The 25,088-nt window shown below is 43.1% G+C and overlaps 2 protein-coding genes across 17 annotated transcripts in view; one reads left to right on the top strand and one right to left on the bottom strand.

The window, feature by feature from the left end:
- The window catches only part of OTC (ornithine transcarbamylase), a 97,953-nt gene extending 93,249 nt beyond the window's left edge, over positions 1-4,704 (bottom strand). The window contains exon 1 of the mRNA XM_070066550.1: positions 4,567-4,704. The gene's annotated coding sequence lies outside the window, so the exon portion shown is untranslated. The remainder of the gene's footprint in view (positions 1-4,566) is intronic.
- The window catches only part of RPGR (retinitis pigmentosa GTPase regulator), a 66,015-nt gene continuing 45,402 nt past the window's right edge, over positions 4,476-25,088 (top strand). For 2 of the 16 annotated variants that reach the window (XM_070066548.1, XM_070066537.1), the window contains exons 1-6: positions 4,476-4,725; positions 6,076-6,201; positions 6,642-6,734; positions 9,027-9,089; positions 13,452-13,610; positions 15,493-15,642. In XM_070066548.1, the coding sequence (XP_069922649.1) occupies positions 4,569-4,725; positions 6,076-6,201; positions 6,642-6,734; positions 9,027-9,089; positions 13,452-13,610; positions 15,493-15,642 (748 nt within the window). In that variant the 5' untranslated portion in view covers positions 4,476-4,568. Of the gene's footprint in view, positions 4,738-4,851; positions 5,090-6,075; positions 6,202-6,641; positions 6,735-8,432; positions 8,549-9,026; positions 9,090-13,451; positions 13,611-15,492; positions 15,643-25,088 lie in introns of those variants that run through there. The other 14 variants (XM_070066544.1, XM_070066543.1, XM_070066539.1 and 11 more) reach the window with 12 other exon arrangements.

Genomic DNA, 25,088 nt, shown 5'->3' with positions numbered 1-25,088 from the left:
CCTCAGCAACTCCCACTCTCCAACTACTCCAATATTGTTTCTTTCTCCATCACTCTACCAAATGGTACCTCTTGACCTGCTAATGATCATTGCATGACTAAATTCAGCAGGCATTAGTTTTCTCCTTGTTTAATTTCTCCATGTTATGTGACTCCATTGCTGAAACATTCCATAGGCTCTCCATCTCTGGTCACTCTGTCTCCTTTTCAGCTTCGTCGTATTTTGCTGGACCATTAAATTTCTGCATTTCTCACAACCCATCCTGGCCTCTTTTCTCATTTGGTAGTCATGTTCCAGTCTTTTACTCGTTCCCAAGGCTGCTATAACCATCTAGACCCAGGCATTCCCCAAATATGTGCCTTCTGCATACCCTCTACCTGTTCAGCTCGGCTCTTCCATTCTGATATCTTAGTGCACCAAAGGTAAACCTCATCACATTCTCCTCACCTACTTATCTCCTGCCTCATCCCATCCTCCCTCAGTGTCGCTCCCCCTCTTCGTGGAGGAACGACACAGGACCCTGCGCTGTTCTTTTGTCTGCTCGGCCCTCCCCGGGTTTGCTGCTGGTTCTTCCCGGGTTGGCTACCATCCCTTCCACCTCCGTGGAAGGGCGGTTCCCCCTGCCACATTCCCCACTTCCGCGGGGGAGCGGCACACCGCCGGCCGGCTCTCTCGGGGGCTGCACAGGTGTTCCTTCAGATAGATGTTCCCCGTGCATGTTGTCTCTCTCCTCCTTTATAGTCCTCTTCCACCAACCCCAACTCTGCTACCCACACGCCGAGTACGCTGCCCTCCTCCAATCAGGAGCAGGTCCTACAGTTTATTGGTTGAACTGGAGGCAGCTGTGTAGAAGCTGTTTCTCCCTTCTCAGCGCCATATTGTGGAAGAGCAGATGCATAGAATAAGTCTTAATTCCAGTAACTTAGTCTAGTCCGAGTTGCTCCCCACACCTCAGTATTCTCAGTGCACCGCCCTCTTCTTATGTGCTTATGTTGGAAACCTGGGAGTAGGGTGGCATCAGTCCTTTCAGGGATTCTCAGAACCAAAATAGGCTTTAAATGTCTGAGTTTCCTGTAGTGACTATTATGATGCTTCAAAAATGATTATGCAATCCTTTTCAAAATAATTTAGGGCCTCTTCTTGGCTGCTGCTCTAAGAGCTATTTAGTAGTCTAGCACAGTCTAGCAGTCAATAATCAGACACCATTTCCTGTTGATCCTACCACAAGAGATATTTTCAAATCCATCTGCTCCTCTGCTGCCAGCACACTTGATTGAAAGCCAGCCTGCTTGTCTCAATTCCTGCAATAGCCTCTGAATTTCCCTCCCTGCTCCAGTTTCTTCTCTATAAAGCATCCAGGTCAGGAAGAAAGATTTTAGGAACACACATGACTGATCCTGTCCCATTGTCCACTGCTTTAAAACCATTCAATGGTTTTCCATTGTCCTTAGGATAAAATCACAGATCCTTAACAATCTCAAGACCTTGCAAACCTTGCCAGGAGCCAGCCTCACCCTTCTGAGTTCATAGAAAGAGCCAAGCTGCTTACTAGGCTCTTACCAGTAAATTGCACACAATTTACTCTATGACCTAGGCTGTCTCATCTCTTTCAGTTTCATCTTCTTTAGTTATCAGACTTAACATTCTTTCTCTAGATAGTCCTATTTTGACTTCCTATATGAGGTCAAATGTGCCTTATTAAACACTTTCTTGGGAGCCCCCAGTTTGTTTTGTAACTAAATGATCATTTGTGTAACACATATTTTAATCTCCCCTTCTTATTTTAATGCAAACTCCCTGAGAAAGAGTTGGAACCACACTCCAGTATACACAAATAATTCAGATGAAGAGGCAACCGACAGAATGGGAAAAATATTTGCAAATTATGCAACTGATAAGGAATTAATAAGCAGAATCTACAAAGAGATCAAGAAACTCCACCACAACAAAACAAACAACCCTCTCAAGAGGTGGACTCTCAAGAGATGGGCCAAGGTCCTAAACAGACATTTTTCAAAAGAGGAAATCCAAACGGCCAACAGACACATGAAAATACGTTCAGGATCACTAGCCATCAGGGAAATGCTAATCAAAACCACCATGAGGTTTCACCTCACCTGTTAGAATGGCTTTCATACAGAAATCAACAAACAACAGATGCTGGCGAGGATATGGGGAAAAAGGCACACTAACACTAATCCACTGTTGGTGGGAATGCAAACTCGTAAAGCCACTATGGAAGACAGTTTGGAGATACCTCAGAAATTTGAATATAGCCCTACCATATGACCCAGCCATCCCGCTCCTTGAATTTATCCAAGGGAAATTAAATTGGCAAACAAAAGAGCTATCTGCACCTCAGTGTTTATTGCAGCTCAATTCACAATAGCTAAGACATGGAATCAACCTAAATGCCTGCCAACGGAAGACTGGATAAAAAAATTATGGGATATGTACTCTATGGAATACTACACAGCAGTAAAAAAAATGAAATCCAGTCATTAGCAACATAATGGAGAAATATGGAAAACATCATTCTGAGTGAAATAAGCCAGTCTCAAAGGAACAAATATCATATGTTCTCCCTGATCGGTGACAACTAACTGAGCATCTAAAGGAAACCTGTAGAAGTGAAATTGACACTATGAGAAGCAATGACTTGATCAGCCCTTGACTTGACTGTCGAGGAAGAGCTTACTATTTTATTCTTTTTAGTATTTTCTTTTTCTATTTAATACCATTGGTTGAACTCTTTATTAAACACAGAATTATTCTCAGTTGTTTAAACCCAATTGAAAATTGATCCCTGTTAAAAATAAGAATGGGAATAAGAGAGGGAGGAGTTGTACAGTTGATCACATTCCCTCGGACTTACCCCTAAGAGTAGAGCTAAAAACTTACCATGGGATTCGAAATCCCATTAAGTTAGCAGGTACCAATGCCATCTTACTAGTTAAAGTGATCAGTTTAAGTTCATAACTGATCATAAAGATAGGATTAAGAGTCAAGGGGATCACATACATAAGACCAAGTGTCTGCTAATATCAACTCATAGAATTAAAAAGGAGAGAATGGTCCAACATGGGAAGGAGGACACACAGCAGACCAATAGAATGACTAATGCCCTAACAGCACTCTGGCCTCAGAATCAGCCCTTAAGGCACTCAGATCTGGCTTAAAAGTCCACGAGAGCATGTCAGGCATGGAAAGCCAAGACACTGTGGCAAAAAATGACCTACATGAAAGATCTCTGTGAGTGAGTGGAAAGAAAGGGCCTTCAAAAAAGGAGGTACCTTTCTCTGAAGGGAGGAGAGAATTTCCACTTTGATTATGGCCTTGTCTCAATAATGTCAGAGGCTGTAGACTCAAGAGGCTTCCATAGTCTTGGCAGCTCATGACAAGAGCCTTGGGTGATTACTGACTTCATAAATAAGAGTGTCAATTATTAAATCAACAACAGGATTCACTGTGCACTTGCTCCCCATATAAGACCTATGTCCTTAATGAGTTGTACTATGATAATTAATGGTAAAACTAGTCTTCAAACAGTACTTTATACTTTGTGTGTCCGTGTGGGTGCAAACTTTTGAAATCTTTACTTACTATAGAGTTAATCTTTGTATATAAAGATAATAAAAATGAATTTTAATGAAGAACGGGATGGGAGAGGGATTAGGAGGTGGGATGGTTTGGGGATGGGAGAGCATATATGGGGGGAAGAACCGCTATATTCCTAAAACTGTACCTATGAAATTTATATTTATTAAATAAAAGCTCTCTAGAAAAAATTCAGAAATCCTGGAGTTCAGCTTCATCTGATTCTACATGCATGCCCACAACTACCACTTGTACATGTATCTACTCATTCTGGAAAATGGCTTTTTGCCTCTTAATTTTATGAAGGCCAAGTGTGGACGCGTGGGAAACCATTGTTTAACTAAAGAACTGTAAGACTGCTGAGTGTATTCTAGAGCAATAACGTTCCGCTGGTAGTGAAGGCCTTTGTGCATGTTCCTGCGAGTAGCAGATAGCACAGCTTTGCCTCTGGTGGGCAGTTTAGACAGGACTAGTTGGGCTGGACTCCAGCTCTTCCGTTGTATAATCTCTACATACCTAAATAGGGGTGACACTAATCACCTAACAGAATTCCAATAGTACTCAATCAATAGTTAACGGATATTTCCTATGCCCAGGTCTTGGTTTAATGCTGCAGATAACAAACGCAATTTAGGATGTAAAGGGTTTAGCAGAGTGCCTAACTCATTTAATGTTATACATGGTCACCATTACTAGTATTGCCATACTTGTTTATCGCCGTTTGCAGAAGCGAGAGTTTGTCACCACCCGGGTGTATTACCACGCGGCGTGGCTGCTCCCCCACTCAGGACCATGAGAGGGCGCACGAACTCTACCGCTCGCCCACTACCTCTGCGTCTGCGCCTGCGCCGCAGAACGTGCCTGGCTTACGCTGAGGTCTCCCTGACGTCAGCCCCTGCTGGCGCCACAAGGCTCCACCTCCGTTGCCCCTAGCGTCTGTTTGTTGACTTCCGGCTGCGCAGTACTTACCTATGTCAGAAAAGTCATTATGGGGGAGTCAGAGTAATGCGCCGCGCACTTCAGTAATGAGGCGCCGGGGCTGCCCTAGACTTCATCGGGTGGCCCCTATAGTCTTCGTGGCCGAAGAGAAACCTCAGCGCCTGGCCCTGAGAATGGGAGAGCCTGAAGGTCTGGTGCCGGGTCAGTCGCTCACGCAGGAGCGCCTGCGGCCATTGGGGGAGGGTCCGCGGGCGGGCGGGAGCGCGAACAGGCTCCGCCTGTGGGCCGGCCCTGTGGGGACTCAGGCCGGAGCTTTGGCGGCCTGACTGGGGCTGAAACTGCGGCCCCGTCGCCGCTAGTGCCTGAGGGGCGAGGACGGGTCGGGAAAGGGGGTGAGGGGGACTAGGTGCCCGCCTTACCCTTCAGATAAGCTTTCGGTTGCTTTCTCGAAGGCAGGGACTCGTTTTACTTTGCAAAGTACCTGCTTCTCACACGCGATTCGGTGAGAGGTCCCCCAGGACCCAGCGAGGGTAAAGAGTGGGTGGCCGCGGAGGTAGGGTCAAAGGGGATGAAGGGAACGAATTTCAAGAGGGAGGCTTTCCTGAGTGTGTGTTTAGACAACATTTCCCCTTGAGCGCCCCAGAAACGCAGTTGGCATTGTGACCCAGCAGGCAGACATAGTGGCTAACGGAAATAGTCGTTCACGCGGCGGTGCTGGCCAGCTTTTTGGTGCACGCTTCAAACTTGTCTATAGATCATCCCATTAGAAATGGCTGGGGTGGAGAGTGGGGGTATCAGGGAAGGCTTCCTGGGGAGGCGGAATCACAGTGAAGAGGATTCCTAGAGCCTGGCTAACAAAGTCTCCATTCTTTGGACAGAGACACCTTACTGGGGTTCTCAGAAGGTTTTCCATAATGACCAGTGTCTTGCGAGTGAAACTTTGTTATTAATGCTTACATTTGCTATGTTTTCCTTTCTGTTACTGATTAGTCTCTTTATACACGAGCATCCTCCTTGGGATTTCCTCCAAAGCTGGACATGGCCTTCTGTGTGTGCGTGCATGCATTTGTGTATTTAACTGGTTTTTAAAGAACTGGTAAGGGTTCTTTGTCTCCACAAAATGGTACTAGACTAAAAGAGTTTTTGAATGCCACCCATTTTAGGTAATGACTGAGTTTAAGAGTGTTAAATCAACTTTCCTCCTCCCCATCCTACCCCAATCTCCGAGGACCGTGGGGTACAAAATAAGCCATCTTTTTCCATGTAGTGCTTATGGAGAGAGCAAAAGATATCTCCATAACCAACTATATAGTACATGAGGAAGATAAGAATTAGAAGCTTACTGAATAGTTGTATTGAGAGAACCCTGTCATTTTATACTGGATTCCTAAACCTTTTGAACTTTCTTCTGTAGAAATATTAAAAGAGGCTGAAACATTATTCTGTTGAAGACTTAGATGATCTGCTTTTTAAAAAACATTTTTAAATAACAGGCAGCACAGTAAAAGTTGTTAAATAGAAGCCATCTTTCATTCACAGGTTCAGGTGCTGTGTTTACATTTGGAAAAACCAAATTTGCTGAAAATATTCCTAGCAAGTTCTGGTTTAAAAATGATGTGCCTACATACCTTTCATGTGGAGATGAACATACTGCCGTTGTGACAGGTTAGTATTACAGTGCTAAGTGAGGACCATGGCACTTAGAGAATCCTGCATTTTACAGATGTGCTGTGTTTTAAACATGTTGAAAATACATAAAATGTGATTGTTGTATTTTGTTAGAGAATTCACAGATTGATTCATCTAGAGTATCTTCAGTGTTAAGTGCCCTTAGTGTATTTAAATATGATTTTTAATATATGCAACTTTCTTGGAATAAATCTATTTCAGTATAATCTAAAGAACTGTTACTGGGTAACCTTAAAACTCTTTTAAACCTAATGGAATGTGGCTATACATAGATAGATAAGGTAACCTGTTTCAACATAGAAAAGCAATGTGGTTTTTAAAGTACAGCTTGTTTATTGCTTTGTGATCATTTCACTTCATAGTATGTATGTGAAAACGCTTCACTTTATTATATATTCCCTTTTCTCTCCTACCAGGAAATAATAAACTTTATATGTTTGGCAGTAACAACTGGGGCCAGTTAGGATTAGGATCCAAGACAACTATCAACAAGCCAACATGTGTCAAAGGTTGGGGTCTTTTCTTCTTTATTACTTTAAATACTTAACATACTCCATAAAGTACTTTTTAATTGATTGTTTAGTTCTTCAGTGTCATAAATAATAGTCTTTCTTTGTTTTCTGACTTTTACTTGTGTATTAACATTTAAGCTAGTTTTTTATATGAAATGCAAGACTACTTTTATATGTTAGAGTCTAAAAATCACCTTGGTTTTTTTTTTTTTTTGACAGGCAGAGTGGACAGTGAGAGAGACAGAGAGAAAGGTCTTCCTTTGCCGTTGGTTCACCCTCCAATGGCCGCCGCTGCTGGCGCACTGCGGCCGGTGCACCATGCACCATGCTGATCCGATGGCAGGAGCCAGGTACTTATCCTGGTCTCCCATGGGGTGCAGGGCCCAAGCACTTGGGCCATCCTCCACTGCACTCCCTGGCCACAGCAGAGAGCTGGCCTGGAAGAGGGGCAACCGGGACAGAATCCGGCGCCCCGACTGGGACTAGAACCCTGTGTGCCGGCGCCGCAAGGCGGAGGATTAGCCTAGTGAGCCGTGGCGCCGGCCTAAAAATCACCTTGGTTTTAAAATGATTATATAGTACAGTTCGAATATCCCTAATTTGAAAATCCAAACTCTGAAGCTTTTTTTTCTCCTAAACATTTTTTTAAACTTTGAAACTTCTTGAGTGCTGACATGACACTCAGTTTTAATTTAAAAACATTTTGGATTTTAGGTGTTTGTATTAGGGATGCTCAACTAGGTAAAGTCTATGCAGATATTGTAAAATCTGAAAAACTTTGAAACATTTCTTGTCAAACATTTTGGATAAAGAATACTCAACCCGGATTGCATTTGTGTATCCTTTTTGTTGCTTGTTTGTGAAACTATTTAAATATTGGTGTTATTGTGTATCAAAAGACCAAATATCATGGTGTGTTGGGATTTTTTGAACTCTTTTAGTATACTTGTAGACATCATGCTTCTATGTAGTTGAATTGCCAGTTTTATAACCGAATGAAACATTAAGACTAGGGGGTCGATCAGTACCAGTTAACAGAACTATAGGACAAAGTATTTGAAAGACTGTCCCAGAAAATGCTGGATGTATAATACCCTTACAAAGCATTCTCACTGTTACATGCAAAGCCTTTGTTTGGAGATGACCTGTAGACATCAGCTGAAGTTGAAGGGCAATGGAGATTACTTCGGATGTGACAAAGACAGTTTTCTTTATCTTTGTAACCAAATTCTAAGCTCCCACTCAAAATTTATCATATCCATGCTATTTATAGATGTTGTTATGGGAATCTTAAAGTATTCCATGTGGTCAAAAAGTATTTATTGAGTACAGTCCATGAATACATGGAATATTCATGGTGAGCATGATCCTCAGTTTCAGAAATCTTATCTGATAGGCTAACAGGGTTGTCTAGACTATAAATTCTCTCTTAGTTATCTTTGTAGTTCCTATACCAAGCACTTCAGAGCTGTTCTAAAAACATTTCTTGAATAATAAGTTGATAAGAAATTTTTTAAAAGATTTATTTATTTATTTAAAAGAGTTACACAGAGAGAGGAGGAGAGGCAGAGAGAGAGAGAAAGAGAGAGGTCTTCCATCTGCTGGTTCACTCCCCAGTTGGTTGAAACAGCCAGAGCTGTGCCAATCCGAAGCCAGGAGCCAGGACTTTCTTCTTTGTCTCCCATGCATGTGCAGGGGCCCAAGGACTCCAGCCATCTTCTACTGCCTTCCCAGACCATAGCAGAGAGCTGGATCGGAAGTGGAGCAGCCGAGACTCGAACCAGTGCCCATATGGGATGCTGGCACTGCAGGTGGTGGCTTTACCTGCTACGCCATAGCACCAGCCCCGATAAGCAATTTTAACCTAGATGTATGTCTGTTAATATTGGACTTGCAGGTTTTCATTGAATGTGGTAGATAGTGAGTCTGATAATGGTGATGGCAGATTAGGTAATGGATCTGTTTGGTTAGGGTATAGCAAACAATACGGTAGATCTCAGCACAATATTAATTACCCACAGAGTTTTTAAAAATACATAGATGCGTAGGCCCTACTTCAGACCCACTGAATCAAATTCTCCAGGGATGAGACTAAGCTATCTATTACTGTTTTCAAAGCTCTACTGGTTATTGTAGTACATAACCAGTTTTGAAAACGTTTGGGTTAGTAGTTAACATCACCTTTGGAGTCAGACACATTCAGTTGTATGACTTAGTTACCATTTGACCTGGGTTATTTATTATTTTTGTATCTATAAATTATTTTAATTGTCAAATTCCTCTTTTTAGCTCTAAAACCTGAAAAAGTGAAATACGTTGCCTGTGGAAGGAACCATACCCTAGTTTCAACAGGTATGATATTGAACCTGTGTGACTTCCTGCCTGACTTTGAGAACTGAAGCAAGTTACATTAGGGTTTTCAAATCTGTCAGTGATTGGTGTTAGGTATTTGTTTTCTTAGATATGCAGATAATGTTAAACAGCTGAAGAAAGCTTGCTCTTTGATATTTTCAAGGAACATCTCTCTGGGTGCATACCTCAAGGGCTGCTTGCTCCTTTTCTTGCTCTTTCCTCTTCCTTGCTAAGGGTGAGTGGAAGCCACCCAAAAGACTAGGGATGTAAGTGTAATTCTAATCCAAATTCAAATAGGCTTTGTGTGTGTATATAGAAATTGAAAAAGTGATTCTGAAATTTATATGGAAAAGCCAAGGGCATAAAATAGCCAAAAACTTTTTGGAAAAGAATAAAATTGGGGAACTTGAACCACCTGATTTCAAGATGTGAAGTAAAACTACAGTAATGAAGACAGTGTGGTATTGGCAAATAGATGGACAAAGATTAATGAAACAGAATAGCGTCCAGAAGTGGAGGCATACATATGCCCAAGTAATTTTTAAAAAATATTTATTTATTTGAAGGGCAGAGTTACAGAGAGGCAGGGAGGGAGAGAGAGAGAGAGAGAGAGAATGAGAATCTTCTATCCACTGGTTCACTCTCCAAATGGCCGCAACCTCCAGAGCTGAGCCAATATGAAGCCAGGAGCTTCTTCCAGGTTTCCTACGTGGGTGCAGGGGCCCAAGGATTTGGGCCATCTTCCACTGCCTTCCCAGGCCATAGCAGAGAGCTGGATCGGAAGTGGAACAGCCAGGACTCGAACCAGAGCCCATATGGGATGCTGGCACTGCAGGTGGTGGCTTTACCTGCTACACTACAGCGCTGGCCCCCCAACTGATTTTTGACAGAGGTATTAGGTAAGCTGAATGAAGAATAGGGTAGTCTTTTCAGCAAATGCTGCTGTAATAATTAATCCCGCGGGCCCAGAATCCCTTAGCAGTGCTTCTTACCTCTTTCCCCTCCACACTACTTCTGTCTTCTGTCTATTCTCACTGCCTTCTGTCTCCTCACTCCTCTGCCTTGGTCTTTATACTGTCCCCTTTCTGACATGTCTTTTCTCTTTTGGCCTATTCAGATTCTTATCTTTTCATATCCCATATAAATCTTTCTTTTTCCATGGAGTTTTTTGGGCCTATTCAACTTTTTTTTTCAAGATTTTATTTAATTATTTGAAAGAGTTACACAGAGAGAGGAAGAGACAGAATCTTCCATCCTCTGGTTCATTCCCCAAATGACCGCAATGGTTAGGGCTAGGCCACACTGAAGCCAGGAGTCAGCTTCTTCCAGATCTCCCAAGTGGATGCAGGGACCCAAGTACTTGGACCATCTTCTGCTCCTTTCCCTAGGCACATTAGCAGGGAGCTGGATTGGAAGTGGCACAGCTAGTCTTGAAATGGCATCCAAATGATTACTGTAGGTGGTGGCTTTACCCACTATGCTGGCCCCTCTACTCAACTTTTTGCTCACGTAGTTCTCTGATACTTTAACATTTCACCAACTCTCATTTTGCCCCAGCATGTTGAATTTTACAGTCCTATTCCATGTGGTCTTATAGTGTCTTCCATTTAAAAGCTGATTTGTGGGGCTGGTGCTGTGGTGTAGTGGGTTGTGCCTCTGCCTATGATACCGGCATCCCATGTGGGCGTCAGTTTGAGTCCTAGCTGCTCCTCTTCTGATCCAGCTCCCTGCTAACGGCCTGCAGAAGCAGTGGAAGATGGCCTGAGTTCTTGGGCCCCTGTACCCACTGGGAGACCTGGAGGAAGCTCCTGGCTGCTGGCTACAGATCGGCCCAGCTCCGGCCATTGCAGCCATTTGGGGAGTGAACCAGTGGAAGGAAGACCTTTCTTTCTGTCTCTCTCTCTCTCCCTGTCTGTACTCTACCTCTCAAATAAATAAGTAAATCTTTTTTTTTTTAGATTAGGTTTTGTTCTTTTGCTACTTTCCCCAGGCACATTAGCAGGGAGCTGGATTGGAAGTGGCACAGCTAGTCTTGAAATGGCGTCCAAATGGGATGTTGGCACTGCAGGTGGTGGCTTTACCCACTAAATTCAATACTATTTGTATCTAATTTAAAGTTTTCACTGATTCAGACTGATTTTGTACTGTTTGCCCTATAACTAAGTGAGGTTTAACTTTATGTGCATTTTTAAAAAATATTTATTTATTTATTTATTTGAAAGAGTTACACAGAGAGGAGAGGGAGAGAGAGAGAGAGAAAGAGAGAGAGAGAGAGAGAGGTCTTCCATCCTCTGGTTCACTCCCCAATTGGCTGCAGTGGCCGGAGCTGTGCCAATCTGAAGCCAGGAGCCAGGAGCTTCTTCCAGGTCTTCCACGTGGGTGCAAAGGCCCAAGGACTTGGACCATCCTGTACTGCTTTCCCAGGCCATAGCAGAGAGCTGGATCAAAAGTGGAACATCTGGAATTCAAACCGGTTCCCATATGGGATGCCGGCACTACAGGTGGAGACCCTCTTTTTGTGCATTTTTATGACAGATGTAGCTACTTTAATATGTGTGTGTTTAAAAAGCCTTCATGATTTCCATTTGCATCCATTGTGTTGTGAACAACAGGATTTCATTCTTGTTTACAGCTGAGTAATATTCCATAGTGTGCATATACCATGTTTTCTCTATCCAGTCATAAGTTGGTGGGCATCTGGATTGATTCCATATCTTAGTTATTGTGAATTGAGCTGCAATAAACATGGGGGTATGGATAACTCTTTGATATCCTGATTCCATTTCATATAGGTAAATTCCTAGGAGTAGGATGGCTGGGGCAACTGGAAACCATTACACTTAGTGAAATAAGCCAGTCCCAGAAAGACAAATATCACATGTTTTCCCTGCTCTGTGGTAACTAATAGAGTACCAAAAATGTAATGTATACAAGCAAAATTGAAATTTTGAGAATTATTTTTATAGCCCTTATCTCTACTGTTGAGGAACAGTGTTTTTTTTTCTTCTATTTGTTAAAGTCTTTATTTAGTGGGACATTAATCTTTTTTTAAAAAAGATTTATTTATTTATTTGAAAGTCAGAGTTACACATACAGAGAGAGAGAGAGAGAGGAAGAAAGAGGTCTTCCATCCAATGGTTCACTCCCCAATTGGCCACAACGGCAGGAGCTGCACTGATCTGAAGCCAGGAGCCTCCTCCAGGTCTCCCACGTGGGTGTGGGGGCCCAAGGACTTGGGCCATCCTCCCCTGCTTTCCTAGGCCATAGCAGAGAGCTGGATCAGAAGTGGAGCAGCTGAGACTCGAACCGGCACCCACATGGGATGCCAGCGCTTCAGGCCAGGGTGTTAACCTGCTGTGCCACAGCACTAGCCCCATGTTAGTCTTATGATTGTAAAATAAACAAAGTATGTCATTGTAAAAATTAAAAGAATAAGAAAGGAAGGAGGAGGGAGGGTAGGGTGGGAAGTATCACTCTGTTCCTAAATCTTTATATATGAAATACATGAAATTTGTTCATCTTATATAAATAAAAAATTGTAAAACAAAACAGATAAAAGTCTTCATTAGTTTAGAGACTACTGGAAATTGTTAAAATCTAGACATGGTGTACTTATTTAAGTAATTAACATTTGTATAGTGTTTGCAATGAGTCAGATGCTGTTCTAAGAATTTTACAAGTGTCAACTAATTTAATCTTCATAACAACTTTGAAGTAGGCATCCAGTGCTATCCCCATTTTACAAATGAGGAAAATGAGGCACAGAGAAGTTAAGTATGGCTTGCCCAAGGTCACACAGCTGGTAAGTAGCAAGTCGGATTTTGTACCCAGGCGGTCTCGCTCTGAAGTCTTTCCTCCTAAACACAATGCTGTACTGTCTTCCTATTTAGCTAGAAAGTTAAAATAATTATACAACATTGAACTTTCATATTTCTGATTATATTCTTCAGTTTGCCTCATTTTACTTATTTGTACTATTATGTTTTAGCTTTAATGGGGATGAAATTTAAAATTAATGAACCACACCTCAAAATAGTTCGATTTGGATTTTAAAGTAATTTGGAAGTTTCTTTCCTATTTTTTGCTTGTAATTAATAAAGTGCTGTATTAACCAGAAAATGCATTCTGTATATTTCAGTTGCCAAGTAAACTCTAGAATGATTCATAAAATGTCACCAAAGTGTGTGGCCTTGCTTGATGTGCTTTATTTTTGACCTTGAAATGAAGTTGTTCACCTAGTAATGGGATGGTAACAGCTTTCAAGTTTCTTCACCGTGAATAGAGGAAATATCTCCTCTACACTGACTTGTCTGCTACAGAGGGTAACTGCAATTTATTGGTGTTTTATTTTCCCATGCACAGAAGAAGGCAACGTATATGCAACTGGAGGAAATAATGATGGACAGTTGGGACTAGGGGATACTGAAGGGAGAAACACTTTTTATCCAATCAGCTTTTTTACATCCCAGCATAAGATTAAACAGCTCTCTGCTGGTTCCAATACTTCAGCTGCACTGACTGGTAAGGCTCATTTCCATTGCAATCTAGGACATGTCTTTTCCTTTAGACCAGGATATGCCGACTCAGTAGACTGAAGACACCATTGCTGGTTAGTTTTTTGTTCATTGACTGTGTGCATTCAGAGGACTTTTGAAGCAGAACTTTAAATCTTGACATATATTACAGTTTATGCTTATTTAGAATTAGTTGTAAATATGCATTTAGAAGATAATTGGTAAATCAAATCTAAGCCGTACTGTCCATCTCCTTTAGGTTTATTAAATGTTATCTTCATGGTATGCTCCAAAAGTTATGCTTGCAGCTTTAATAAAGTTGCTATCAGAAACATCTATACAAATCTGTCACAGTGTATGTTGTGAAAATATATGTTAATGGTCGTTGCATTTCTCTGCCTCCTATTGAAAGTGCATCTGAGTCGGTGCCGCGGCTCAATAGGCTAATCCTCCACCTAGCGGCGCCGGCACACCGGGTTCTAGTCCCGGTTGGGGCGCCGGATTCTGTCCCGGTAGCCCCTCTTCCAGGCCAGCTCTCTGCTGTGGCCCGGGAGTGCAGTGGAGGATGACCCAGGTGCTTGGGCCCTGCACCCCATGGGAGACCAGCAGAAGCACCTGGCTCCTGCCTTCGGATCAGCGCGGTGCGCCGGCCGCAGCCCACCAGTCGCGGCGGCCATTAGAGGGTGAACCAACGGCAAAAGGAAGACCTTTCTCTCTGTCTCTCTCTTTCACTGTCCACTCTGCCTGTAAAAAAAAAAAAAAAGGAAAGAAAGTGCATCTGAGACATTTCTTTAAAAATTGGAGCTGAGATCAACATGGTCTCATTGAAGCTGTTGATCTGCTTTGTTCCGAGTTGGAGGCTGTAACTTCCAGAGGTGCTCTGCGTGTCAGGAAAGCCAGTCATATCTGAACCTCTGGCCCTTCAGTTTTGTCAACTGTATAGTTAACATTTTGGCATCCTTCTTTCAGTTTTATTTTCAATCATTTATTCAGTTATTAAATCACTTCAGAGTTTACCAATTTTAAATCAGTTGCAGAATGTAAATACGTATTGATACATTCCTTCTAAATATTCTTCCTAATTTAACCTTTTCACACATCAAAACCTTTAATAGAAAGGAAATAAGTTAACCTGTTTTGTTTTTTTTTTTTTTTTTTTGACAGGCAGAGTTAGACAGTGAGAGAGAGAGAGAGACAGAGAGAAAGGTCTTCCTTCCGTTGGTTCATCCCCCAAATGGCCACTATGGCTGGCGCGCTGCACCCATCTGAAGCCAGGAGCCAGGTGCTTCTCCTGGTCTCCCATGCACATGCAGGGCCCAAGCACTTGGGTCACCCTCCACTGCCTTCCCGGACCACAGCAGAGAGCTGGACTGGAAGAGGAGCAACCGGGACAGAATCCGGGCTTCCCAACAGGGGCTAGAACCTGGGGTGCCAGCGATGCAGGCGGAGGATTGGCCAAGTGAGCCACGGTGCCGGCCCAACCATTTTTTAAGATGTCATGTAGACTAATCTGTCTCCTCATTCACTGAAGCTAGAGTCTGTGTTTTCAAAAAGATAGATTTCCTTTTTTCTTTAAAACATATTTTCCCCAGTGTTTTCAAGGGTGAGGCCTCCCAGGCACTTTGGACCTAGGACTTGCCCTCAGGCCTGTAGATCTCTAGTGCTGTCTCTCTCTTCAGATAGACGGCTTGGAAGGAAGAAAATATTTCTGTTTAGAGACATAAGGATTAGAGAAAAAGTGATTAATTATAAGAAAGGGCAATCGGTGTGTGCTGTTGAGGTGAAGAGATGGATGTGCACAAAGTGATTACAGTCGGGTCTGTTAGAAATATGAATGTACGTGCTGGAGAGTACTGCTTTTAAAACCTTTTCTCATGCTTTCTTTATAGAGAACGGAGAACTTTTTATGTGGGGTGACAATTCTGAAGGACAGATTGGTTTAAAAAATGTAACTAATGTGTGCGTCCCTCATCAAGTGACCATCGGGAAGCCTATTTCCTGGATCTCTTGTGGGTATTACCATTCAGCCTTTGTAACAAGTAAGCTAAAATATTTTACATTTCTCATGTTATCTACCATTTCTAAGTTATTACTAAATAATAAAATTATATAATATATTCTACAGTTCTGTACAAATAATGCCATGGTTGTCTAGAAGATGAAAGAATTTTGGCCTATCTTAGGTGACAGTATTTCTCTATTTCTGTGATAAGAATTTATAATTTCAGAGTTTCTCTGACATGTTAACTTTTTAAAAAAACATTTATGGGGCTGGCACCGTGGAGCAGTAGATTAATCCTCTGCCTGTGGCGCTGGCATCCCATATGGGCGCCAATTCTAGTCCCTGTTGCTCCTCTTCCAGTCCAGCTCTCTGCTGTGGCCTGGGAAAGCAGTAGAAGATGGCCCAAGTCTTTGGACCCCTGCACCCGGGTGGGAGACCAGGAAAAAGCTCCTGGCTTCGGATCAGCGTGATTCTGGTCATTGTGGCCATTTGGGGAGTGAAGCAACGGAAGGAAGACCTTTCTGTCTCTCCCTCTCACTGTCTGCAACTCCACCTCTCAAATAAATAAATAAAATCTTTAATGGGCACCAGGTTCTAGTCCAGTTTGCTTGTCTTCCAGTTCAGTTCTCTGCTGTGGCCCCGGAAGGCAGTGGAGGATGGCCCAGGTGCTTGGACCCCTGTACCCACATGGGAGACCAGGAGAAAGCACCTGGCTCCTGGCTTCGGATCAGCACAGCTCTGGCCGTAATGGCCATGTAGGGAGTGAACCAACGGAAGGAAGACCTTTCTCTCTGTCTCTCTCTCTCACTGTCTATCTGTCAAATAAATTTAAAAAATCCTTAAAATATTTACTTATTTACACTTACTTGAAAGGCAGAGTGGCAGAGAAAGAGGAAGACAGACAGTTATCATCTATCCACTGATTCACTCACAGATTTCACAATAGCTGGGGCTGAACCAGGCCAAATCCAGGAGCCAGGAACTCTAGCCAGGTCTCCCACATGAATGCAAGGACCAAGCACCTGAGCTGTCATCTGTTGCCTCCCAGGGTACATATGAGCAGGAAGCAGAATCACAAGCAGAAGTGGGACTCAGTCCCCTCACTCTGATGTGGAATATGGGCATTTATTGCAGGCTGTAGCTTAACCTGCTGCACAACACCTCACTTTCTAAGTGAATACCCATATTTGGTCTATTACAGAAACAAAATTAATATGTTAGAAGCTGAAATTTTGGGTCTCAGACTTCTTAGATCCCTTTGGCATTTACAAGACCTTTGGGCCACTTGGCTGTAGAACTATTTGCCTATATACTTTACCCTACTGTTGTCCTGATAATTTAGTGTTTCAGTGAGAACCAGGTTGAATACTAGTTGAAAAAGAAATAAAGCTCATTATAGGATATGAGTACATTATAGGAAATAGTGGGATTTTTCCAAGCAGCCTCAACTTCTCTTTCCTGGACCCACTGACAACCTTTTCTACCTTAGTTAAAAATAGTTGAAATGTTGGGCTCTTTTATAGTCTATATATATATACTAGTAGTAATAAGAGAAATATGATTATGGCTTTCCACTTAGCTGATAGTTTTTTAATTGTTAAAACATCTAGAGGGTGTAAGACATTTGTTGCCCCTCTTAGACATCTCTCTAAATCTTTATTTTATACAATTACTCTTTTTTTAAGATTCATTTATTTATTTGTGTTTTTTTTTTTTTGACAGACAGAGTTAGTGAGAGAGAGAGACAGAGAGAAAGGTCTTCCTTCCGTTGGTTTACCCCCCAAATGGCTGCTATGGCCGGCGTGCTGCGCCAATCCGAAGCCAGGAGCCAGGTGCTTCTCCTGGTCTCCCATGTAGATGCAGGGCCCAAGGACTTGGGCCATCCTCCACTGCACTCCCGGACCACAGCAGAGAGCTGGACTGGAAGAGGAGCAACCAGGACAGAACTGGCGCCCCAACCGGGACTAGAACCTGGAGTGCCGGCACTGCAGGTGGAGGATTAGCCAAGTGAGCCGTGGCGCCGGCCTCATTTATTTATTTGTAAGGCAAAGTTACAGAGAGGCAGAGGCAGAGAGAGAGAGAAAAGAGAGAGAGAGGGAGGGAGGGAGAGAGAGGTTTTCCATCTGGTGGTTCAGTCCCTAAATGGCCACAGTATCTAGAGCTGTGCCGATCCGAAGCCAGGAACCAGGAGCTTCTTCTGGGTCTCCCACATAGGTGCAGGGGCCCAAGGACTTGGGCCATCATCTGCTTTCCCAGGCCATAGCAGAGAGCTGGATTGGAAGTGGAGCAGCCAGGACTTGAACCTGTGTCTGTATGAGATGCCGACACTGCAGGCGTTGGCTTTATCCGCTATGCCACAGCTCTAGCCCCTACAATACTCTATTGGACCACAAACTCAGGTTATGAGTTGTTAATTGACCCATCCCAGTGCTTCCCATTAACCAATGGATTTGTCAGTATAGTTCATCACTGTATCATCACTGTATCACTTGACTTAAACAAGTTGATAATGAATAGTGTAGAGGGAGTAGGTGAATAAATAGTCAAATTCCTTGTGGGGGGTAATACCATCTGCCAAATTTTTGGCAACTTTGGGGCTCTTGGGGGTTGGTGCATTCTACACTTTATTCATGAAACAAAAAACCAGGAGGAAAAACACAAATGGAAAAATAAAACCAGGGCCGGTGCTGTGGCACAGTGGATTAAAGCCGCGGCCTGCAGCACCAGCATCCCACATGGGCGCTGGTTTAAGTCCCAGCTGCTCCACTTCTGATCAAGCTCTCTGCTGTGGCCTGGGAAAGCAGTAGAAGATGGCCCAAGTCCTTGGGCCCCTGCACCCATGTGGAGACCTGGAAAAAGCTCCTGGCTCCTGGCTTTGGATCAGCTCAGCTCTGCTCTGGCTGTGTGGCCATTTGGGGAGTGAACCAGCACATGGAAGATCTTTCTCTCTCTTGCTCGCTCTACTTCTCCCTGTAACTGTCTTTCAGATAAATAAAATAGGCCGGCACTGCGGCTCACTAGGCTAATCCTCCGCCTTGCGGCGCCGGCACACCGGGTACTAGTCCCGGTCGGGGCGCCGGATTCTGTCCCGGTTGCCCTCTTCCAGGCCAGCTCTCTGCTGTGGCCAGGGAGTGCAGTGGAGGATGGCCCAAGTACTTGGGCCCTGCACCCCATGGGAGACCAGGAGAAGCACCTGGCTCCTGCCATCGGATCAGCGAACCAACGGCCAAAAGGAAGACCTTTCTCTGTGTATCTCTCTCACTGTCCACTCTGCCTGTCAAAAAAAAAAAAAAACAACAAAAAAAAAACCAAATAAATAAATAAATCTATAAAGAAAGAAAGAAAACCAATCAAGGAAACACAAATTGCAAATAAATATATTTGTATTTTAAGAAAGGTGCCAGATTCAATTTTATTAGTAAACTCTGCTTTAGCTGTTAGGGTATAAGTTAGTTTTGTTCTTCTCACCCAACAAGTGTTACATTGAGCTTTTGTTTTGGTTTAATGACTTTCATAAAAAGGAATTTCATTGAGATGTAATTCACATACCTTGAAATTCATTTAAATTCCATTTAAAGTATGCAATTGAAAGGTTTTTTTTTAATAAAATATATGCGCAGCCTTGTATATACAGTGAACCTCTATACTAACTATATTGGTGGAGACTCAGTTTTCTTGCTAGCTATTTTTTAATGGCAATCATTTGAAGGAGCTTTTTACAGATCTTGGACATAACTCTAACATAGGGGCTTTTACTTAATATATATTTTATGAGAGATGAAGATATTATATGGAAAAGGACATTTGTTATCTTTTGGAGACCCAAAAGACCAAGTTTTCGTAATAAAAATACAGAACATGTTACTGAAATAGTTAATGTTTAAAGCTTCCTGCAGATTTTTAAACTTAGTAGTATGTTTGGTCATGTTCATGTTCTAAATTTAAGTTCGTGTTCTAAATTATATACAATATTTGATTTTTAAATATTAGGAGAAAAGCATATGGAGTTTTCAGATATTTTCCCTGCTTTCTGTCGTTTCATCATATTTCTTATTTCATCTGATTTCTTAATGGTTGGGTCTGAGCAGCATTTCAGCCATAAGAGTGAATTAGGCACAGCACAACAGGGATTATAAGTAAATCAGTTGGGGTTATGGGAATGGGATAGGGATGTATGGATTAATCTTCAGAGATTGGAGAATAAAGACCTAGCAGGGCACCTAAGTAAAGTCAGAATCCTGGGGGAGGTAGATATCAGAGCCAGGTAGATAGTTTGAGGAATCCAGATTTCATAAAAAACTAATGGGCTCCAATGAAGTAAAAGTGGATGATTTCTTTGTTCATGATATGTGATTTTTGTATATAAATAAGAAAATGAACTCAGAACATTTTATATGAATTAAAAGTTTATCTTCCCCATTTAAAGAAGATTCTACTGATAGCTACATGGAAATATCATTTCTAATCCTTTATGGGTACATATTTGACCTTAAAAAGTTGGCACTGTGAGAAATGATTTAGTGGCTTACTATGTAAAATTCATTTTAAGTGATTTTTTTATAATACCAACTTGATTAGAACATAATACTAGCTACCAGATGTATAGTTTTACCATCTGGGGCTGATGTGGTGCAGTGGGTTAAGCTATCACCTATGACACCAGTATCCCATAGGAGCATTGGTTTGAGTCCTGGCTGCTCCACTTCTGATCTACCTTCCTGCTAATGTACCTGGGAAAGCAGCAGATGATGGCCCAAGTACTTGGGCCCCTGCCACCCACATGGGAGACCTGGATGGAGTTTCAGGCTCCTGGTTTTGTCCTGACCCAGCCCTGGCAGTTGTGACTATTTGGGGAGTGAACCGAACCAGCAGATGGAAGATCTTTGTCTCTGTATCTCCCTCTCTCTCTATAGCTCTGCCTTTCAATAATTTTTGAGAGATTTATTTATTGGGGCTGGCGCTGTGGCGCAGTGGGTTAATGCCCTGGCCTGAAGTGCCGGCATCCCATATGGGCACTGGTTCAAGACCCGGCTGCTCCACTTCCGATCCAGCTCTCTGCTATGGCCTGGGAAAGCAGATGATGGCCCAAGTCCTTGGGCCCACGCACCCGCATGGGAGACCCAGAAAAAGCTCCTGGTTCCTGGCTTCGGATCGGCTCAGCTCCGGCCGTTGTGGTCAATGGGGAGTGAACCATTGGATGGAAGACCTCTCTCTCTCTCTCTCTCTCTCTCTCTCTGCTTCTCCTCTCTCTGTGTAACTCTGCCTTTCAAATAAATAAATCTTTTTTAAAAGAAAAGGCAGGCCGGCGCCATGGCTCAAAGGCTAATCCTCTGCCTGTGGCGCTGGCACCCCAGGGTTCTAGTCCCGGTCGGGGCGCCGGATTCTGTCCCGGTTGCTCCTCTTCCAGTCCAGCTCTCTGCTGTGGCCCGGGAGTGCAGTGGAGCATGGCCCAGGTGCTTGGGCCCCGCACCCACATGGGAGACCACGAGAAGCACCTGGCTCCTGGCTTCGGATCAGCGTGGTGTGCTGGCCACAGCGTGCTGGCTGCAGTGGCCATTGGGGGGTGAACCAACGGAAAAAGGAAGACCTTTCTCTCTCTCTCTCTCTCTCTCACTGTCCACTCTGCCTGTCAAAAAAAGAAAAGAAAAGAAAAGGCTGAGAGAGAGAGAGAGAGCTTCTATATGCTGGTTTACTCACCAAATAGGCACAACGGCTGGAGCTGTGCTGATCTGAAGCCAGGAGACTGGAGCTTCTTCAGGGTCTCCCACACAGGTGCAGGGGCCCAAGCACTTGGACCATCATCTTCTACTGCTTTCCCAGGCCATAGCAGAGAGCTGGATCGGAAACAGAGCAGCTGGGTCTCGAACAGACCCCCATATGGGATGCTGGCACTGCAGGTGGCGGCTTTACCTGCTACACCACAGTGCTGGCTCCTCAATAAATAATTTTTTTAAAAGAAAGTTTTTCCATCAACAAAGGATTTTCAAGTAAAAAAGTCTTCATTTAATCTCAGAACTCAAGAGAGGTGGTGTTATCTCTGATTTCATTTATGGAAGCAGGTTTAGGATATGACTTTAACAAAATTTATGCTGCGCCTTAGTTGCAGAAACAATTTGAAACCCCACCTTCTGACTCTAAAGGCCCAAATGCTTCTTCTTGGCTCATGGTTTCTCTTCATGCTCACAAGGAGGAGGAGGAGGAGGAGGGTGTGGAAGCAACTAATGACTGGCACTCCCTGTATGTTTCAAGTAGTTTTGAATGCATTAATTCATTTATTCTTGTGAATCAGCAACTTCATAACATAGGTACTTGTATTCCCATTTTATAGACACAACAATTAACTTGCTCAGTATGACTAAGTGAATGGCACAACCCAGATGCACACAGGGCTGTCTGGTTCTGGGGCTCATGCTTTTAACTACCATGCTATACCAATAACTATAAGAGATATAGTCCACTATTGGTAATATAAGAAATTTGATATTAGAGTCTTAGGTGACATCAAACAAGAGAAAAGATTATTTCTTGCTAGAGGCATCAGAACATATTTCAGAGAAAGGATGGTTTTTAAAATTAACTACTAAACTTGGAAAGTACTTTTAGAGGTGGAGGTGAGAGAAAGAGAAAGCTGGCAGAGACAAAACCAAATGCGGCTGGCGCCGCAGCTCACTAGGCTAACCCTCTGCCTGCGGCACTGGCACCCCGGGTTCTAGTCCCGGTTGGGGCGCTGGATTCTGTCCCGGTTGTTCCTCTTCCAGTCCAGCTCTCTGCGGTGGCCCAGGAAGGCAGTGGAGGATGGCCCAGGTCCTTGGGCCCTGCACCCCAATGGGAGACCAGGAGGAAGCACCTGGCTCCTGGCTTCGGATCGGCGCAGCACACTGGCTGCAACACGCCCGCCGTTGCGGCCACTTGGAGGGTGAACCAACAGAAAAAGGAAGACCTTTCTCTTTCACTGTCTAACTCTGCCTGTCAAAAAACAAAACAAAACAAAACAAAAAAACCAAATGCATTTATGGCGGCAGAAAAGTAAATCGTGTATTTGAAGATTATTGCATAGTTGAGCTTGTCTAGACGTGATGACAAGTTTCCTACCTAGCAGTCATTGATCTCAAATGAAACTGAACCCCAGGAATAATATGCTACATTTTGTAAGTGCATTTTTAAAAAATTAGAAGTATCAGGTTTAGACCCTTTATTTTGGAAGATATATCTGTTATTGTTTAGATATCTGAGACTAAAGCTGGGAAACCCATTTGGAAAACTTGGTTCAGGAGAAAATTCATGTAAGGTGGGAGGGGCAGTAGGAATTATAAGAGGTGGGGGAGATTTACCAGGCCTTAGTAACTAATTTTATATGAGAGGCAAGAGGCATGAGAAAAGGGGGAAGGTTGCTAACATACTGAGCACTTTTCCTGAGACAGTTTTTGCTAAATACTTCGTAGAAAACTATGGTGCAGCAAAATTAATTTTCTGTGCAGGTAAATCTAGAAAATCACTATAGCTGCATTTACAGTACTTGATGAAGTTTTAAGTGTTGCACAACATCTTTGCTGAATGTCCCAACACTTTCCTAAGTTGTGTGATTTGCTAGAATGACTCACAAGCTTCAATAGCAGATTATACTCATGAATAAGCTTTATTATAGCAAAGCAGAAAGAACAAAATAAAAATATGAAAAATATGCATCATAGATAAAGTCCATAGAGGTCTAGTATAGGCTTCCTTGCAGATCCCTTCTTCTTCCTGCCATATAGGAACTATAGGGACATGTGTGGAATATCTCTGATTAGGGAAGCCTATGCTAGTCTTGGGGACTGAGGCTATTTTTTTATGGTAAGCTGGAGGGAAGGGGGGACAGGTCATGTAGGCTTTTTCTGCTAGCTAAAACTGGGACCATCAATAACAAACCTGAGAACCTAATCTGGCATAGTTCATTGCTCCAGGTGTATGTAACAAAATTATCAGACACTAACAATGAATCCTCTAAGGGCCAACTTTGCAGTTTGGCCGAGGGTCTATCATGGTTCTCTTGGAGATATTCCAAGAATAAGGCAAGCAAACCCACTAGGTTACCTCTTTCCTCACACCAATGTTTGTATGTTCTGTGTCATTTGTTAGATTAGTTTATGTATTTATAAAAATGTAAAATATGATAATATATTTTATTAAATTTCTGCTTTCTAGAACTCAGTTTCATAGAAATGAATAAGAAAGTGTCTACTTTCAGGAATCTTAAAGTCATAGTGTAATGAGTACAAATCAATGGTGTTAGTATAGACAAGACAGTGATTAAATGTAAGGACCTCCTTGGTAAGAGACTCTTTCTGGAGGAAGAACATCTAACTGAGTCAAATCTGCTATATTAAGATTTATTCAACATATTTACTCTAGTTACTAGTTCTTTAAATTTTTTTTATTTGACACAGAGAGAGAGAGAGAGAGAGAGACAGAGAGGACAGAGAGAAAGGTCTTCCTTCCATTGGTTCACTCCCCAAATGGCCGCTATGGCCGGCGCTGCACCGATCTGAAGCCAGGAGCCAGGTGCTTCTTCCTGGTCTCCCACATGGGTGCAAGCACTTGGGTTTCCCAAGCACTTCGGCCATCCTCCACTGCCCTCCTGGGCCACAGCAGAGAGCTGGACTGGAAGAGGAGCAACCGGGACTAGAACCCGGTGCCCATATGGGATGCTGGTGCCACAGGCAGAGGATTAACCAAGTGAGCCATGGCGCCAGCCCAAGTTACTAGTTTTTTAAAACAAGTTTTATAAAAAGTAATTATTCATTCACTTATTTAACAAGTATTTGATAATTGCTTATACTAGATACTGTTGGGTTTTTTGATATCAGTGAATAGGACAAAACTCATGTTTTTATGGGGTGTTAATATTTAGTTGTTTTGCTTTGTTATAAGTAAGTGGGGGGGGGGGCGGTGCTGTGGTGTAGCGGGTAAAGCCACCGCCTGCAGTGCTGGCATCCCATATGGGCACCAGTTCAAGACCCAGCTGCTCTGTTTCCGATCCAGCTCTCTGCTATGGCCTGGGAAAGCAGTAGAAGATGACCCAAGTCCTTAGGCCCTTGCACCCACATGGCTCCTGGCTCCTGGCTTTGGGTCAGTGCAGCTCTGACCATTGCTGCCATCTGGAGAGTGAACTAGCAGATGGAAGACCTCTCTCTCTCTTTCTCTCTCTCTCTCTCTCTCTCTCTCTCTCTCTCTCTCTCTGGATCAGTGCAGCTCTGACCATTGCTGCCATCTAGAGAGTGAACTAGCAGATGGAAGACCTCTCTCTCTCTCTCTCTCTCTCTCTCTCTCTGCCTTTCCTTCTCTCTGTGTAACTCTGACTTTCAAATAAATATAAATCTTAAAAAAATAAGTAAATAGAGGGGAAGTAGGCATTTAGCTTTCCAGTTGACACTGGTTAAGATGTGTGCAAACCATAGTGAAGTACCTGGTTTCAATACCCTGCTCTGTCTCCTGACTGCAGCA

This window comes from Oryctolagus cuniculus, chromosome X (genome assembly GCF_964237555.1).
Source record: "Oryctolagus cuniculus chromosome X, mOryCun1.1, whole genome shotgun sequence".
Classification (NCBI taxonomy): domain Eukaryota; kingdom Metazoa; phylum Chordata; class Mammalia; order Lagomorpha; family Leporidae; genus Oryctolagus; species Oryctolagus cuniculus.
This window is presented reverse-complemented; position numbering and strand designations above follow the sequence as displayed.